Genomic DNA, 15968 nt, shown 5'->3' on the forward strand with positions numbered 1-15968 from the left:
TTGATGAAGATTTGAATGAGTAATGATCATTGAAATTCTCAGTAGACTGACGGCTTGCATACAGTATACATAGAAGAAGCACACACCGCACACACGTGTGTATATTATCAGTGTGATTTCAGTTCGCGATTGTATTTATTGTTATGTAAACATATGGTGTTTATATATACTTCCCATATGCTATCTTAAGAAATACACTATTATATGTTTATTTTTTTTATTGTACATTTTTGTATAAAATATTTGCGTATATCGTGGAAATCGAACAGAATCGCACGGACCGGTCCGTCTAAACAGAAAAAATGTCTTAGCGAAATCTTGTGTGCCCACAGGACGGGATTCAAGATATTTAAGGATTGTGTTTCTCTTAAACAGTAAGACTTTAAACGATACGTTTGCGAAATAATCAGATAATACACTGCTGTTGTAATACATGCAATTTCAATTTCTAACCTTATGTTACACATTCGGTTATTCTCTTGATACAAATTTTAAAAAAATGTACATGACACTATATGGATAAATCTGGCGTGGGTTCTTTTCGATACCCAGGGACTACTTATTATTTACTATCGATATCGCTGTCGTTAAAATGACAGTGGTAGTAACCCTTGGAGTATCAAGGATGAATAAAGATTGAATCCGTGATCCGGCTCACTTTTGTCAATCCGAAATCCGCATTGTTTCCATCAAAACCCGGAAGTGACGCCATTAACTCAATTATTGACATCTCCAATGGGGAAATTATGTGAAAGTAACAGGGTAAGTGTGTTAGTGTATGATCATGTCTAGCTACAGCTGTCCATATTTGTACTTGAACCTTTGTATAATGCCCTGAAGCACGTTTGTCTGATGTAATCAAGACAAACGCAAAGTCTAAGACTTCACTTGCTTTTTAAAACACAGGCCAGCTAGGACTAATCCCTATTGAGATTCCTCCTCTAGACTCTTTTATATTCGGACGTTTGATAAATGTCTCTCGTCGGAGACATCTATCAAACGTCCGAATATAAAAGAGTCTAGAGGAGGAATCTCAATAGGGATAAAGCTAGGGCAGGCTCAAAATTCTAACTCCAGAATCGAAGTTAGTATAGTTAGGCCCATCACTGACATTATAACGACGACAGTGATAGTAACACTGGAGTATATAGGATGACCACAGGCTTGTGCAGGGGGGTCACTAATCCCTATTGAGATTCCTCCTCTAGACTCTTTTATATTCGGACGTTTGATAAATGTCTCTCTTCGGAGACATCTATCAGACGTCCGAATATAAAAGAGTCTAGAGGAGGAATCTCAATAGGGATTAGGGGGTCACTAGAACGAATAATCATACCCTGCTTGTTGTCCTCGATACTCCATGGGTTTCTAACACTGACGATATATCCACCACAGGACCATCCTCGATGCTCCAGGGTTTAGACTACTATCACTGACGTTATATCAGGACCATCCTCGATGATCCAGGGTTTAGACTTCTATCACTGACGTTATATCAGGACCATCCTCGATGCTCCAGGGGTTACTGACTCTGACGTTTTATACACCCTTGGACTATTTCATAGTTAGTAAAACTGGAGTCAATCCAGGAGAAAATAACTTCCTAATCACAGGCCTACAGAGACAATGAAGAATACAGAGAGAGCAACGCCCAACTTCAAAGCAACACGGTCAACAATAGTGTACCGTTATACATCACAAGATCAAATTACGCTGTTTCTTGAGCTTCCTCCAGTTTTACTGTGTAATATAGTCCAGCAGTGGATATAACTTCAGTGATAGTAACCCTTAGAGTATCGAGGATTACTGCAACAGTGTTAGAAGTAAAGCACGACAAAACACTTTTGAAACATTAGGATATGTTTGATGATGCTCCATCCATTCAAATTAAGGTCACCCTGTAAGACATGTGATGGCCTCTGGTCATACAGTAGTATATGACCGTACACTATCATATTTATATATGTCTTGTTTAGGTGTAAGCTCTGAAGTATAATTGAATTGGGATTTATTATGTAGTAAGGCTGTATTGATAAAAGTGCAAAAGTATAAAATGTTACTCAAAATTTTTTGGTATCTCTGAATATCTAATTGATAACATTTTATTATTTACAGGTCCAGTTTGATGTCCTCTCCCTCTAGATATGCACATTGTACGTCAGTATAAGAACATGTTACATTGAGGTTAATATTAATCTTAGGATGTGTTTTATCTAAAGGATGTGAACATGGACAGAAATTACCACAATGGAGGAGCTTCATCAGCTGCAATACTATAAAGACAAATACAGAAATTATGATTATAGAATATTCTTCAAAATAAACATCTGAAACTGAAAATTAAGGGTATCAAAATGGAACCCAGACTGCAAGAAGGAGGGTGTATCAAAACGGAACACAATGGACACTAAATGGAACGTGATGGACACATAATGGAACAAAATGGACATGTAACGGAAGGTGATGGACACATAATGGAACAAAATGGACATGTAACGGAAGGTGATGGACACATAATGGAACAAAATGGACATGTAACGGAAGGTGATGGACACATAATGGAACAAAATGGTCATGAAACGGAACATGATGGACATATAATGGAACGCAATGGATACATAATGGAACACTACAGCAGTGGCTTGACTACAGAGCCCATTGACTTCAGTGTAAAACAAAGAGGGCAAACCAAAGACAATGAACACATTAGTGAACACAAAAACAAAGTAAGGGTACAACAGCACGGTGACACTGACATGAGAGACAATGAAAATATAAGTAAGAATCAACACAAGTACAGCAACACAGAACCCATTGACTTGAGTATACAGCCACACGAGAATAGTAAATCAGAGCACAACAAAAATCTACAAACAATGGACGACAGCAACGAAACATGTCATGTTTGTAGTGAGGGCTTTGAAGACACTTTAGAGTTAAAAGAACATATCAAAACTCATATAAGCATGGAAAAAACAGGTACTGTTCAAGAAAAGGAAGAGACCCTGGCCAATAGTAACAGAGAATTGGGTAACCAAGAAACAGCAGATCAACCTGCAGTTCATAGTGAAACAAACGCCAAAAACTGTGCAAGTAAATGGAGCTACAGTGAACACACCAAAGATAGTGCTGATACAGAGAGGGATAACAACAAAGGGGAGATAACTAATACCTCTAGTGAGGTTGGACTAGGTTTACAAGATGTCTGGACACATGCAGATCATCCATGTGTCATGAATGGCCATGATCACAGTAGTGACCAGGAACTTCTGACACAGGATTACACATGTCATCAGAATTCACAGGAAGAAAACAAACCATTATATGAACAAGGATTAAATTTCCAAAATGATGAAGAAAATCAGGACTTAACAAAAGATTTAAGGACTGAAAGTGATGATGAGGAGACAATGTACTATTGTAGTATCTGTGGTAAGGAGTTACCTTGTAGTACTCTACCAGAGGGAACGCAGTCATTGAAATGTGATGTTTGTAATATGGCATTTATTGACAACTGGAATTTATCAGAGCAAGAAAGAACACATACATTAGAAGACACACTCGAATCAGAGGAAAGTTTTATATCTCGTGCCAAACAGATGAAAATGCATGGTTCGTATCAATGTAATGTTTGTGGTTCAATATTTTCACAAAAAGGCAATCTGGTAGCCCATAGTAGAATGCACACAGATGAGAAACCATTCAAGTGTGACATCTGTGGTAGGGAGTACGCCTATAATAGTTCCTTACGAAAGCATAAACAGAACCATATAGGAGTGAAACCGTACAAGTGTGACATCTGTGGGAAAGAATTCTCTCAGAACAGTCACCTGAAGATACACATAAAAACACATTCAGGAATTAAACCCTATCGATGTGAAATTTGTGGCAGTCTGTTCACACAGAAAGGAAACTTGATAACACACGAAAGAATGCACACTGGTATTAAACCTTACATGTGTAATGTATGTGGAAAGTCCTGCTCGCGAAGTAATGATCTGGCCAAACATATGAGAACACATACAGGAGAGAAACCCTACACTTGTGACATTTGTGGTAATTCCTTTACTCAAAAAAGTTCCTTATCGTCACATGTGAAAGCACACAAAGGAATAAAAGCATTTAAATGTGATGTTTGTGGGAAGGATTTTGTGAGAAGCAGCGACTTGTTATCCCACAGCAGAACCCATTCTGGTCATAGGCCATTTAAATGTGAGACGTGTGATAAGGAGTTTGCCCAGAGTAGTGCTCTATCTATTCACAAGAGAACACACTTGGGTCAGAAACCATATAAGTGTGATGTCTGTGGAAAGGGGTTTTCCCAGAGCGGACACCTGTCAACACATGCCAGAACACATACTCAATCAAAACCATATATATGTGGAATGTGTGGTAGAGATTTTTCACGGAAATTTCACTTGATAAAACATGTCAAAACACATGCATTGGATGTACATGTAGAATCAATAGAATGATGTAAAGGGACCTCTGTGCAGGAACAGTCATAAGATTGAATAACCAAGTTTGACTATATATACTATAATTTGAGTTTGACTTTATTTTATTTCCAACACCATATTAGTAACCAGCTGTGTTCTGTCAATGTCAGGGACGATAACTAGTATTCCGAATTTGCATATTACAGAGTTATATATATCTGCACTTGCGGGTAAGTACTGATTGTGCGTCAAGTGTTTCAGAGAAAACAACGTGAATTGCGCTCACAAAATAATGATGTAACAATCGATACCTACTGGCAAGGGAGCTAACTCTTTAATATGCAAAGACGGAATAGACCTCTGCACATTGTAGCTTTCTTTCAAAAAATGATTTTGTAATCATTTTTGGAAGATGGTCCGCAGTCCTTATAATCAAATATCTGTTTGTTATCAATTCACAATTATTTTTTGTGGGTCCTTAAGGTTTTTTTATCTGCATTACCAAAGTCTAAAGGCAATGAGCCCAAGTGTTAAAATTTGCCATTTTCTGAAATTATATGGATTCTTTTACAATGAACTCGGGAGGTGCACATTATTTAATCATAGCATCATGCATATCCATGATGCTCTTATAATTTGAAAGACTCTACTTGGTATATTCCCATAACCAGTCCCTGGATGTAGTATATCTCTGTCAATAGTGGATACAAACAACATAGTGCTCATTTTCATCCAAACTGAAAGCATAACTGTTAATTAAATGGTACCTTGATGTACACCAGACTATAGAAAGGTTGTAATATTTAACCTAAAATTTGTAGTACAGGTAGGGCATTAGAATTGTATCTGCTGTCCCTTTTACATGATTGTAAAAGGTGACCCTTTGTGCTATTATCCTTTCTATATTTCCCAATGTCTCTCAACCACCTCACATTTTGTCATGAGTGGAGTACTTGCCCTTGTCATATAGGCTCTGAGTTATGTCCTCTGGCAGAAACACACCATAGTCTATACAAAAATAAAAAAAATGGTAGTTTCTGTTCCTGCAGAAAAAGTTGAGCTTTGTGTGGAGCAAGTCAGAAGTTTGCTTTTACCAGCATCAGTATAATGTGGCCAGGTGGCATGGGGTGTGCTTCTTTCTGGCAGCATGCCTCACTTACAGAGCACTATAAAAAAGGACTATTCAAAGAGTTGCTCCCACATTTCACATATTTGTATGGTGGCATGTAGAAAACTTAGTTGGATGATCATAAAAGTAATGTTAAAACTATAAAAAAAATGATTTAATTACTTCTATTCTTCGTTGGTAAGTACATTGTCATTGTACCTATAAATGTGTTATAAAGTCTGAAATTCAACAAACTAATTTGTGTTTTTGTTCTTCCTCTTCTTGGTGTAATTTTTTAAGTATTAAGGGTTCGAAAAAAAAAATCATTTAAAAATCTTCTTAATTTCAGGAAAGCTTACCAAGCATGTAGCATGCTGAGATGTAGCCCGAGATACTCTGGCCCTGACACCAGACTTAGACACTATGACAGATAGTGTCTGGTTTAGGGCCAGAGCGCAGTAGTACTCGAAAACCTGGAATAAGCCGACACCGTTTGGTATCGGGCCAGGTCATCTCCGATTCAGACTGACCACCGAGAAGCACCACTAACTTTAGTCTATTCAACAAATGAATGTTATATCTACCCAAATATTGCAATCTGTCGAGATTTAGGTGATTTGCATACTACTAGAAAATGGCAACGACGACGAGGGAAATTTAAAGCTGCGAAAACGAAACTACTGTGTTGACACAATAGAACGTGCATTCGTGATGAAATGGATGGCTATAAGAAGATAAATTATTCATTTGTTGAAAAGACCAAGGAAAGTGGCGATTCTCGGTGGTAATATTTTGTAAGTAGCCTGAATCGGAGATGACCTGGCCCGATACCAAACGGTGTCGGCTTATTCCAGGTTTTCGAGTACTACTGCGCTCTGGCCCTAAACCAGACACTATCTGTCATAGTGTCTAAGTCTGGTGTCAGGGCCAGAGTATCTCGGGCTATACGCTGCCTAGCTAGTAGGTAAGGATTACAAAACTGACTCAACAATATGCATACAAAGGTGAACATAGAGTGTTCAATTATTTTTCTTTGCTCTACTAGCAGTAATGGGCACCAATTGTAGCTGGTCTAAAGACGATGAAATTACATGTATCTGTCTAGAGAAGCCCTTTGAGCTACAATATTGCAGCTACATACCCTACATCTCAGCATGTGCTAGGCCTTAAACTTAAGGTAAGATATTATATCTGTATCACAGGGATCTGAGAATTAGTTACAGATTATATAATCATAGACCGGCCATCTGAGTGCCCTAAGACAATGTTTAGACATTTTAGAGGTCTAAATAAAAAAAAAAAACGATAAAAATCATACTCTACATGGTACTATATACGAGAATGCATCCTCGATACTCCAGGGGTTCCGATCATTTACGATCTCTACACCTGTGGACTATCTCATCGTAAAACTGGAGGCAACAGAACAGGTATGTAGTATAACGATGCCTTGAAATGGAAATTTAATTTAAAGATTTACGTGAAAGTAAGCTATATATAATTTGATAATTTGATTGACCAATGTGAAAATGTCTTCAGGCAGTTGATTCAGGAACATCGTTTAAGAATTAAGCCCATATAGGAAGTTAGTTCATATCTAGGAAGTTGTTATTGAATCATTGCCTGACATAATTTTAGGGAATCGTGATCTTTACGCCATTCCTGCTTCCTGGTATCGAATATATAAGAGACTCGAGATATTCTTTTAACACACTCTACACTCCATAGACACTCCGGACACAACATACACTACAAACATGACACACTTCACACCAGGACACCTATGAAGAAACCAACACTAGGAAGCATGGTAATAATTTTGCACATGTATTTTAGTAGACGGAGAAGTTATGATTGTAATTCCCGTCAGGATGTATAGGACTATATGGTCCTTTATCCACTGTACTAAGTATATATATGGAACCAAATAAAAACTATGCAACTGAAAGTCAACGCCTCCATCATCATTCAACTACATCGACATGAACATCACGAGCCATGGGACAACAAGTTACATCAAGCATACTCCATAAACCATCAAACATGAAAATATTACAGGTAATTTAGTCCTTTAATGTACATCAAAAGAGCCGTATAACGGTACACTGTGGTTGACTATGTGGCTTTGAAGTTGGGAGTCGCTCTCTCTGTAGTCTTCAAAGGAAATCTTTGCTGGTCTGTGATTGGTCAAATATTTTCAGCTGAGCTGCCTTCAATTTCACTATGAGATAGTCCAGGGGTGTAGAGATCGTAAGTGATCGGAACCCCTGGAGTATAGAGGATGACGAGAATGATGACAAGCCCTTAGACTCCAAATTCTAACCCACCTTTAGCGGCTATAAAAACACATTTCTAGCACATCTTCATAAAAACGGTAACTACCGTCGAAAAGAGCGATAATTTTCCTTTCAAAATCATCCTACACATCTGTACAAACTTCCGTCATTAAGACAGCATATAGACTAGCGTATGGTTTTTATCGTTTTTCAATCTAGACCTCTAAAACGTCTATTTTAAAAATGGTCTTAGGGCACTCTGGTGGGTCCATGATTATATTAACTGTTACTAATTCTCAGATCCCTGTGGTCTCTATGACCCTTAAATATTAACAAGAAGTCGTTGAAAGATGACCTTTTTGACCTATTTGACATTGAATGATGGTCAAGGCATTTGAACAATTATATTAATTCCAGTCCTAGGTGGTCATCATGGTTTGATGCAGTACACTACATTTTTTGTCGATTTTAAATTCTATACTTTCCGGAGTTCACGTTTTAAACCACCACGTTGATTACATTTAGAATCAAACTTCCGGCTCCAGTTTTAGTAGCTATCTACAGACTAATCTAATCTTATGAAAACTGACACCCATCACCATATTGATTGAATGGTAGGTCTTCATTGCGTAATTTATTTTTCAATTTTGTGGTTATTTAATTTCATAATTAAAGTTGTTGCTTTTTGCTAGTTCCAACGTGCCAAAGTCGCTAGAGTATTAATGAAATTCGTGTTATCTCCCTTTTATTAGATTTTTTTCATGATTGCGGACCACGGATTGCGATGATATGGTTTACAGGGATCTGAGAAATAGTTACAGTTTATTTAAGTATTGAAAGTCTTTCAGTTGGCATTCATAGCCAATATGAATGCAGTTGGCATTCATAGCCAAAATGAATGCCAAGTGGACAGAGGCAAATTCAATGAAGCAGCGTTTCATGTACTGGAACAGCTAGAAATTAAGAGGTCTGAGGCAAAGTCTTACATGTAGCGCGCTTCATTGATTTGTCTCTATCTAAAAAGTCTAAAATATTTGTTTTAAAAATAAAGAAAAATTAAAAAAAAATCTAAACCCAGTTCTAATAGAAATTAGATCAGTCGGTTTTACTGTGATATTCCAGAAAAGCCCATGGCGGTGAAATGCGTGTGAAATGTTCAAACTCGCTCGCTGTCCGCCATTACACATTGTGGTTGAACATGAACCCTGTTCATTGCTCGTAAAGTAATGCAACTTTTGTCTAGAACTGCTCAAAGCGCTCTGACAGTAGTGTGTTTACTTTAGGTGAATTGTCTTGCCTAAAAAAATCATTTTTCACCTCCTCAGTGGTTATGTAGTTCATTTGTTTAACGTGCGTGACTTTGGCTCGAATATGCGTACAGCGAACCAGAAACCTATATACATATGTTTCTGAGTGTACATATTGTACTAGTCCGCTAAACCTGCCTATATTACTGACTTTTTTGCCATTGGGCAAAAAAAAAAAAAAAAATTAAAAAAGACTAATAATATATGCAGGTTTAGCGGACTAATATTGTACCTGCTTAATCGTATTGATCAACGATTTGTAATTACAACGGTATCAATTAAAATGCTAATCAATGACGTGGAATTTGTCAATATTTTATGTTATATGTTTCATAAGAAACGTAGAACGATACATTTATGCCATATTTTGCTTCTTGGTTATGTAAAAGAATTAGCCTGAGTGAACTGTCCCTTTAATAGGCCTAGTGTTGATAAATGGTTGTAATTTGGTTTGGAGAGGGCTTCATAATAAGTTTGATAAATTACCCAATAATTTTGCATCATGAATATAGAAACAAAAAAATGCCTATTTGATGTCGAATCAACCAAAAACCGTGATCTTCATTCGTCAATAAATAAGTAGCATTCAGTCGAGATACTGTATTATTTTAGACATTCGTAATATATTCTTATTCATTTTTTCAGTTGCACACGAGCTACATATGTATCCAAACACCTAATAAAGAACGCCCAAGTAACAAAATAATGATGTCACAGCCACACGAAGAAAAACATAAAACTACCAAACAGTTTACGTGTGACATATGTGGAAGAAGTTTCCCCCGAAACTGTAGTCTTTCAGAACATATCCGGACACATACAGGGGAGAAACCTTTTGAGTGCGAGATATGCAATAAAGCGTTTCACGGGAGTCGTGGCCTGTTGACACACATCAGAACACATACCGGGGAAAAACCATTTAAGTGTGACATTTGTGGTAAGTTGTTTTCCCATCGCAGCAACCTATGGACACATGTCAAAAACCATACTGGAGAGAAAGACTGCGAGTGCCATGTATGTGGGAAGATGTTTTATCATAACAGCAACCTGTCGAAACACATGAGGATACATACAGGTGAGAAACCGTACAAGTGTGATATCTGTGGCAAGGACTTCAGTCAGAACAACAACTTGTCAACCCATCTCAAAACACATACTACCAGGGAGAAACTGTTTAAGTGTGAAGTCTGTGGGAGGCGATTTTATCTGAGTATTCACTTAGAAGCACACAACAGGAAGCATACAGGAGAGAAACCGTTTCACTGTGAAAAATGTGGTAAAGAGTTTGCGCAATATGGTCATTTGTCAACGCATGCGCTAGTACATACAGGAGAGAAATTATTTGATTGCGAAATCTGCGGAAAAAAATTTGACCGCAACTGCAGTCTCACGAGACATATTAGGACACACACAAGAGAGAAGCCTTTCAAATGTAATTTTTGTGGCAAAGGTTTTTCGCAGAGCACTCACATGTGGGCACACATTCGACTTCATACTGGTGTAAAACTGTACACGTGTGATATATGTAAGAAGGAATTTACACAGAGTTGTAGCTTGTCGGCACATGTTACAACACATACCGGCGAGAAGCCGTTTATGTGTGAAGTTTGTGGTAAACGGTTTTCTCACAGGAGTAACATGGCAAGACATGTCGTCATTCATGACAAGAAAGAACATGCGATGAATGATTTTAAGGAATAAAATTATGTTTGTATATGGTCTATTCACAAATCAGTGTCGTCAAATACGGTATGCATAAAATAACAACATTTAGTGAAATCCATATGTGATCATCTTACTACAGATAAGTGGTATTACACGAGAACAAGAGGTCCATTGGCCTTAATGGTCATCTGACGATTGGCACAATACAACACCTCGATAATATAGTTGTGGCAAAGAATATAGTTGTGGCAAACAATTAAGGCAATACAGAAGAACTCTTTTATTAGAAGAAGTTCAGGTTCTGACATATTTGATGAACTAGACCATGAATGAAGGTCCCTTGGTCCCCGTAATGCTACAGATCCAATATCCAGTCTCTAGGACTCTTAGTTATTTACAAGAAGTCGTTTTAAGATTTTAGTCAATTTGACCACTGTGACCTTGAATGAACGTGAAGGTCATTCACTTGAACAAACTTTGAAGCCATTCATTCCAGCATGTCACCAGTTCAACATCAGGTCTCTAGGCCTCTTAGTTATTCAAAAGAAGTTGTTTAAAGATTTTAGCCTTTTTGACCCCTGTGATCTTGAATGAAGGCTACATGCTCAATATCAGTACCCTGGGCCTTTTGGTTCTTGAGAAGAAGTTGTTAAAAGATTTTAGCCATTTTGACCCCTGTGACCTTGAATTAAGGCCAAGATCATTCATCCCAGCATGCTACATGCCCAATATCAGTACCCTGGGCCTTTTGGTTCTTGAGAAGAAGACGTTTGAAGATTTTAGCCATTTTGACCCCTGTGACCTTGAATTAAGGCCAAGATCATTCATTTGAATAAACTTGGTAGCCCTTCATCCCAGCATGCTACAGGCCAAATATCAGTGCCTTGAGCCTTTCGGTTATTGAGAAGAAGTTGACGGACGATGCATGATAACAATAGGTCATCCTGACCCTTCGGTTCAGATGAACTAAAAAAACCACTTTGTCGTAACATAATCGTAAGATGATCTTTATCGTGACACCGGAAACTTGTCTTATTTTATATCACTTTGATTATTGAGATTGTGATACAGATTATGTATCATTTTTACTGCGATATGGTTAATGATAGGGTTACTGTTCGATCTATCTGTCATAATGTCTAAATCTGGTGTCAGGGCCAGAGTATCTCGGACTACAACAGACATCTATCTGTCATAATATCTAAGTCTGGTGTCAGGGCCAGAGTATCTCGGCCTATAGTGTATACTGAACTTCACACACTACCTAATTATGATCATCTTATAAAAAGGGCGCAGAGGGCACGAAGTCCGAAGCCACTGTTTTACCCACTGTAAAAAATCCCATTAGCGTGATGCGATGCTTTGAAGTCATTGCATTATATAATCAAGCGGTTCAAACGTTTTAATGATCCGACGAACATACTAATCTTCATCCGATCAGTGCTATTTGCTTTTTGTATCCTGTCTCTGGTAGTAATAAAAACAGCACAAGCAAGAACTGGCCAAGATTTAATAACATCACAACATACAACCTTACAATGAATAACAAACTACAATACCATCGTAGAGAGAAAAATCATTAAAATATAGAAGTACAAAAATTATATGTAAAATAGATCCCTTTGACTAGCCTATTGACAATGACTAAAATATTTGTAAAAAAGGAGATCATGAGACATATCATACACGTAACTGACATTTATAGATGTAAATATTGTATAATAGCACCGCAAACCTATCTCTAGTAATTCTACTAATTGCAATAGGAGCAGAAAAACCAAGTAGCCAGAAATTTTAGTGGAGGGAGGGAGGGTTTAAAATTTTTTTGAGCAGTGTAGTTGAAAGATAAACAAAATGCTAGCCAGTTAGAGTTTTTACAGTGAAATTATGGTCGACATACACGACATGTTGTCAAGTATTCAAATTGAACACGACTATTGCTGGTACCGCATCACTTTCGCGATATTCACGTTGCATATATACATGTAGCATATACACAGTTGAATTTTGTTTATCTTTCAACTACACGTGTTTTGTTTTTTAAATAAAACCGGAAGCGAAGTTGATTGGCTGCCGTTTGCTCTACTAAATGTGTATACGGCGGCCATTACCAATGTGTGAAACAGAAGGGTCTCGGAAGTTTTTTATTATGCAGAGTTGTTTAATTTCATAAATGGGATGTAACATGGGGGCAGTGGAGTACATAAGATCCCAATATATAGGTACGTGTATGTTTTCCCGGCATTGCATGGACGATATATTAGAAATATACCGCTGACGTAGCGTAGGCCAAATCTGGCCTACGATTTCACATTTTTAAGAGGTACCGCGAGCTGACTATATATTAGGCAAAAAAAAAATAAATAAATAAAAAAGCCTAATAATATAGGCAGGTTTAGCGGACTAATAGCGGACTAACTCGTTCTCAACGGCAGAAATTTAATATTTGCAGACATATTGGATACAATAGAAACCACATGAACATACACCTTTAAAAATGAAGGTTTCCTTTATAACAATCCTCCTCAGACGTTTTAGTCATAGCTTCGTGCAAGCAGATCTAGGTAGCCTATAGTACGTGTTGCTTAACAAAAAACTATTTTGAAACAAATTCTTGTATCATGTTGCATCTATTCCTCCTGTAATGTAGTGTTGGTAATCCCAAAAATTTCAGTCGGTCGCCATATGATAGATTCCTAATGTCTTTAACGATTTTAGTAGCCCTTCTTTGTGCGTTTCTGTTTTTTTTTGTAGAGCAGTCATTGTCAGAAATAGGTCTTTTTCTTCCTGTTCCTTTTCTTCCTTTTCAATTTCAACCGCCATCTGATTTGATGTTGAAGTAGGTTTCTCTCTGGTTTGATTGCCCAATATGTTGCGTTTTACATTTTTCGGCGTTTAACTTCATTTGCCAATTTTCTGACCAGTTGTTTGGTTGGCGAATGTCGCATTGTGTTTTTGCTCTGTCCTCATTTAACTTGCTCTGTCCTATTAACTTCGCATTATCTGCAAAGAACTTTGCTACATTTTGAAGTTGGTTTGGTAGGTCATTGATGAAACTGCTTCTATGTCATCTGTTTGGGTTTTTTTTTTTTTTTTGTCTTTTGTCAGAGTTTCCTTTAACTGACTCGGGTAGGTTGAAAAGATCACGATGTTCATTTCCATTTTTCTCTGGTCATCAATTTCCGATAGCTGTTTTTATACTAGGAAGTGAAATTCGTTTTCGTTTTCTGAACCGCTTCTGTGACTTTGGTGGGAATTTCATTCTCTAGCTTATCCATTCTGGATTCTAGGCAATCTAATCTTTTCCCTGTAGTGTCCTTTATTTCCTTCAGTGTTTTTCCATTGATGTGAAGGTGGGAAAGGTTTTGCTACATATATGACACGTCCACTTGAAATTGATTAACAATCCTTTATTTCCCAAGTCATATACTTCCTTAGGTATTTTGCTGCACGATAGGCAGAACCATTCTTCGCACACTTTACATTGCATGGCCTCAATTTCACATCCTTGGCAGCTAGAGTTGCTACTACTGCTGTTCCTAGACCCCTTTCTTTTTGTGCGAGGTGTGGAGGTTTTCATCATTTTGTCGGAACTTGCGTTTTGTTTAAATCTAAATTCGTACCACGTCCTACAAATTTTTTGACGATCTTCTTCCGCTCACTGTTGTTTTTCTTAGTACACGCGATAGCTTACTTTAATACGAGTTCACAATATCAATGACGAGATTGCTCAGAGTACAATTGTGCAAGCAGGATCAGACCCGCTATACAACAAGTCCAGCTTATAATACTGAGTCGAAATTTACACCAACATTTGATCTGATAATTTAACAACCTCACTAATAACAATCACGCTGTACCCGTTCCATTATGCGTTTTAGACAGACACCTGATAATAGGGGGTTTCGGGATGTATACCGTCCCTATACAAGTCAACGCTTAGCTCAATCTGGGATTTTTGCTTCTTTTTCCCCTTTCTATATTTTGCTACGTCCAGATGGATTTCTGGCGATATAAATTTGCTATCCTTGTTGAATTCCTTAATGAAGCTGTTCATTTCCCTAACTGACTGAGCATTTTTGAGATTTGATGTTCGTAGTCCTGTTTCCCTTCCTCCACTTATTGGAATCGAAGAGAGATGGCCCCTATTGTCATGTCTTTGGTTGCCAGGTCACAAGTTGCTGTCCATAGATGGGTCATGGCGCGGCGTCCGTCCGTCCGTCCGTCCGTCCGTCCGTCCGTCCGTCCGTCAACATTTCCTTTAAATCGCTACTAGTCATAGAGTTCTGCATGGATTGTAACCAAATTTGGCCACAAATATCCTTGGGGGAGGGGGAACAGAACTTGTATAAATTTTGGCTCTGACCCCCCGGGGGCAGGAGGGGCGGGGTCCAATAGGGGAAATAAAGGTAATCCTATAAATCGCTACTTGTCCTAGAGTTCTGCATGGATTGTAGCCAAATTTAGCCACAAACATCCTTGGGGGAGAGGAAACAGAACTTGTATAAATTTTGGCTCTGACCCCCCGGGGGTAGGAGGGGCGGGGCCTAATAGGGGAAATAGAGGTAAATCCTTTAAATCGCTACTTGTCCTAGAGTTCTGCATGGATTGTAACCAAAATTAGCCACAAACATCCTTGGAGGAAGGGGAACAGAGGAACTTGTATAAATTTTGGCTCTGATCCCCCAGGGGCAGGAGGGGCGGGGCCCAATAGGGGAAATAGAGGTAAATCCTTTAAATCGCTACTAGTCATAGAGTTCTGAATGGAATGTAACCAAATGGGCACAAACATCCTGTTTGGAAGGGGAACAGAACTTGTATAAATTGGCTCTGGCCCCGCGGGGGCAGGAGGTGCGGGGCCCAATGGGGGAAATAGAGGTAAATCCTATAAATCACTACTCAGTTGTCCTAGAATTCTGTATGGATTCACAAGTAATCAAATTTGGCCACAAACATCCTTGGGGGTAGGAGCACAGAAATTGTAAAATTTTGGCTCTGACACCCCGTGGGCAGGAGAGGTGGGGCCCAATAGAGGAAATAGAGGTAAATCCTTTAAATCTTTAAAAAGAAAAGAAACAATGAACCTGTATTCAGAACATAACTTGGCAATACAAACCAGGTGAGCGATACAGGCCCTCTGGGCCTCTTGGTGTTTTTTTTTTTTTTTTTTTTT

General features: G+C 38.2%; 2 protein-coding genes across 3 annotated transcripts; both read left to right on the plus strand.

The window, feature by feature from the left end:
- Nucleotides 1-621: 621 nt before the first annotated feature.
- Nucleotides 622-5801, plus strand: LOC138307284 (zinc finger protein 260-like). Its single transcript, XM_069247940.1, has 2 exons — nucleotides 622-762; nucleotides 2116-5801. Exon 2 carries the CDS (start codon nucleotides 2412-2414, stop codon nucleotides 4473-4475), a length of 2064 nt encoding a protein of 687 aa, XP_069104041.1. The 5' UTR covers nucleotides 622-762; nucleotides 2116-2411; the 3' UTR covers nucleotides 4476-5801.
- A 1197-nt stretch (nucleotides 5802-6998) lies between these two features.
- Nucleotides 6999-12576, plus strand: LOC138307378 (zinc finger protein 235-like). 2 transcript variants are annotated; one of them, XM_069248089.1, is made up of 2 exons: nucleotides 6999-7605; nucleotides 9776-12576. In XM_069248089.1, exons 1-2 carry the CDS (start codon nucleotides 7546-7548, stop codon nucleotides 10829-10831), a joined length of 1116 nt encoding a protein of 371 aa, XP_069104190.1. In that variant the 5' UTR covers nucleotides 6999-7545; the 3' UTR covers nucleotides 10832-12576. The 2 variants fall into 2 exon arrangements, with proteins under 2 accessions (XP_069104190.1, XP_069104198.1); XM_069248097.1 differs by lacking the exon at nucleotides 6999-7605 and adding an exon at nucleotides 8353-8437.
- Nucleotides 12577-15968: the final 3392 nt, after the last annotated feature.

Source organism: Argopecten irradians, chromosome 1 (genome assembly GCF_041381155.1).
Source record: "Argopecten irradians isolate NY chromosome 1, Ai_NY, whole genome shotgun sequence".
NCBI classification, from domain to species: domain Eukaryota; kingdom Metazoa; phylum Mollusca; class Bivalvia; order Pectinida; family Pectinidae; genus Argopecten; species Argopecten irradians.

Coding starts and splice junctions, on each gene's coding strand:
- LOC138307284 (XM_069247940.1), top strand. CDS start 2,412: ATGGAACGTGATGGACACATAATGGAACAAAATGGACATGTAACGGAA.
- LOC138307378 (XM_069248089.1), top strand. CDS start 7,546: ATGGGACAACAAGTTACATCAAGCATACTCCATAAACCATCAAACATG. Junction 7,606..9,775: donor CAAACATGAAAATATTACAG/GTAATTTAGTCC, acceptor TCATTTTTTCAG/TTGCACACGAGCTACATATG.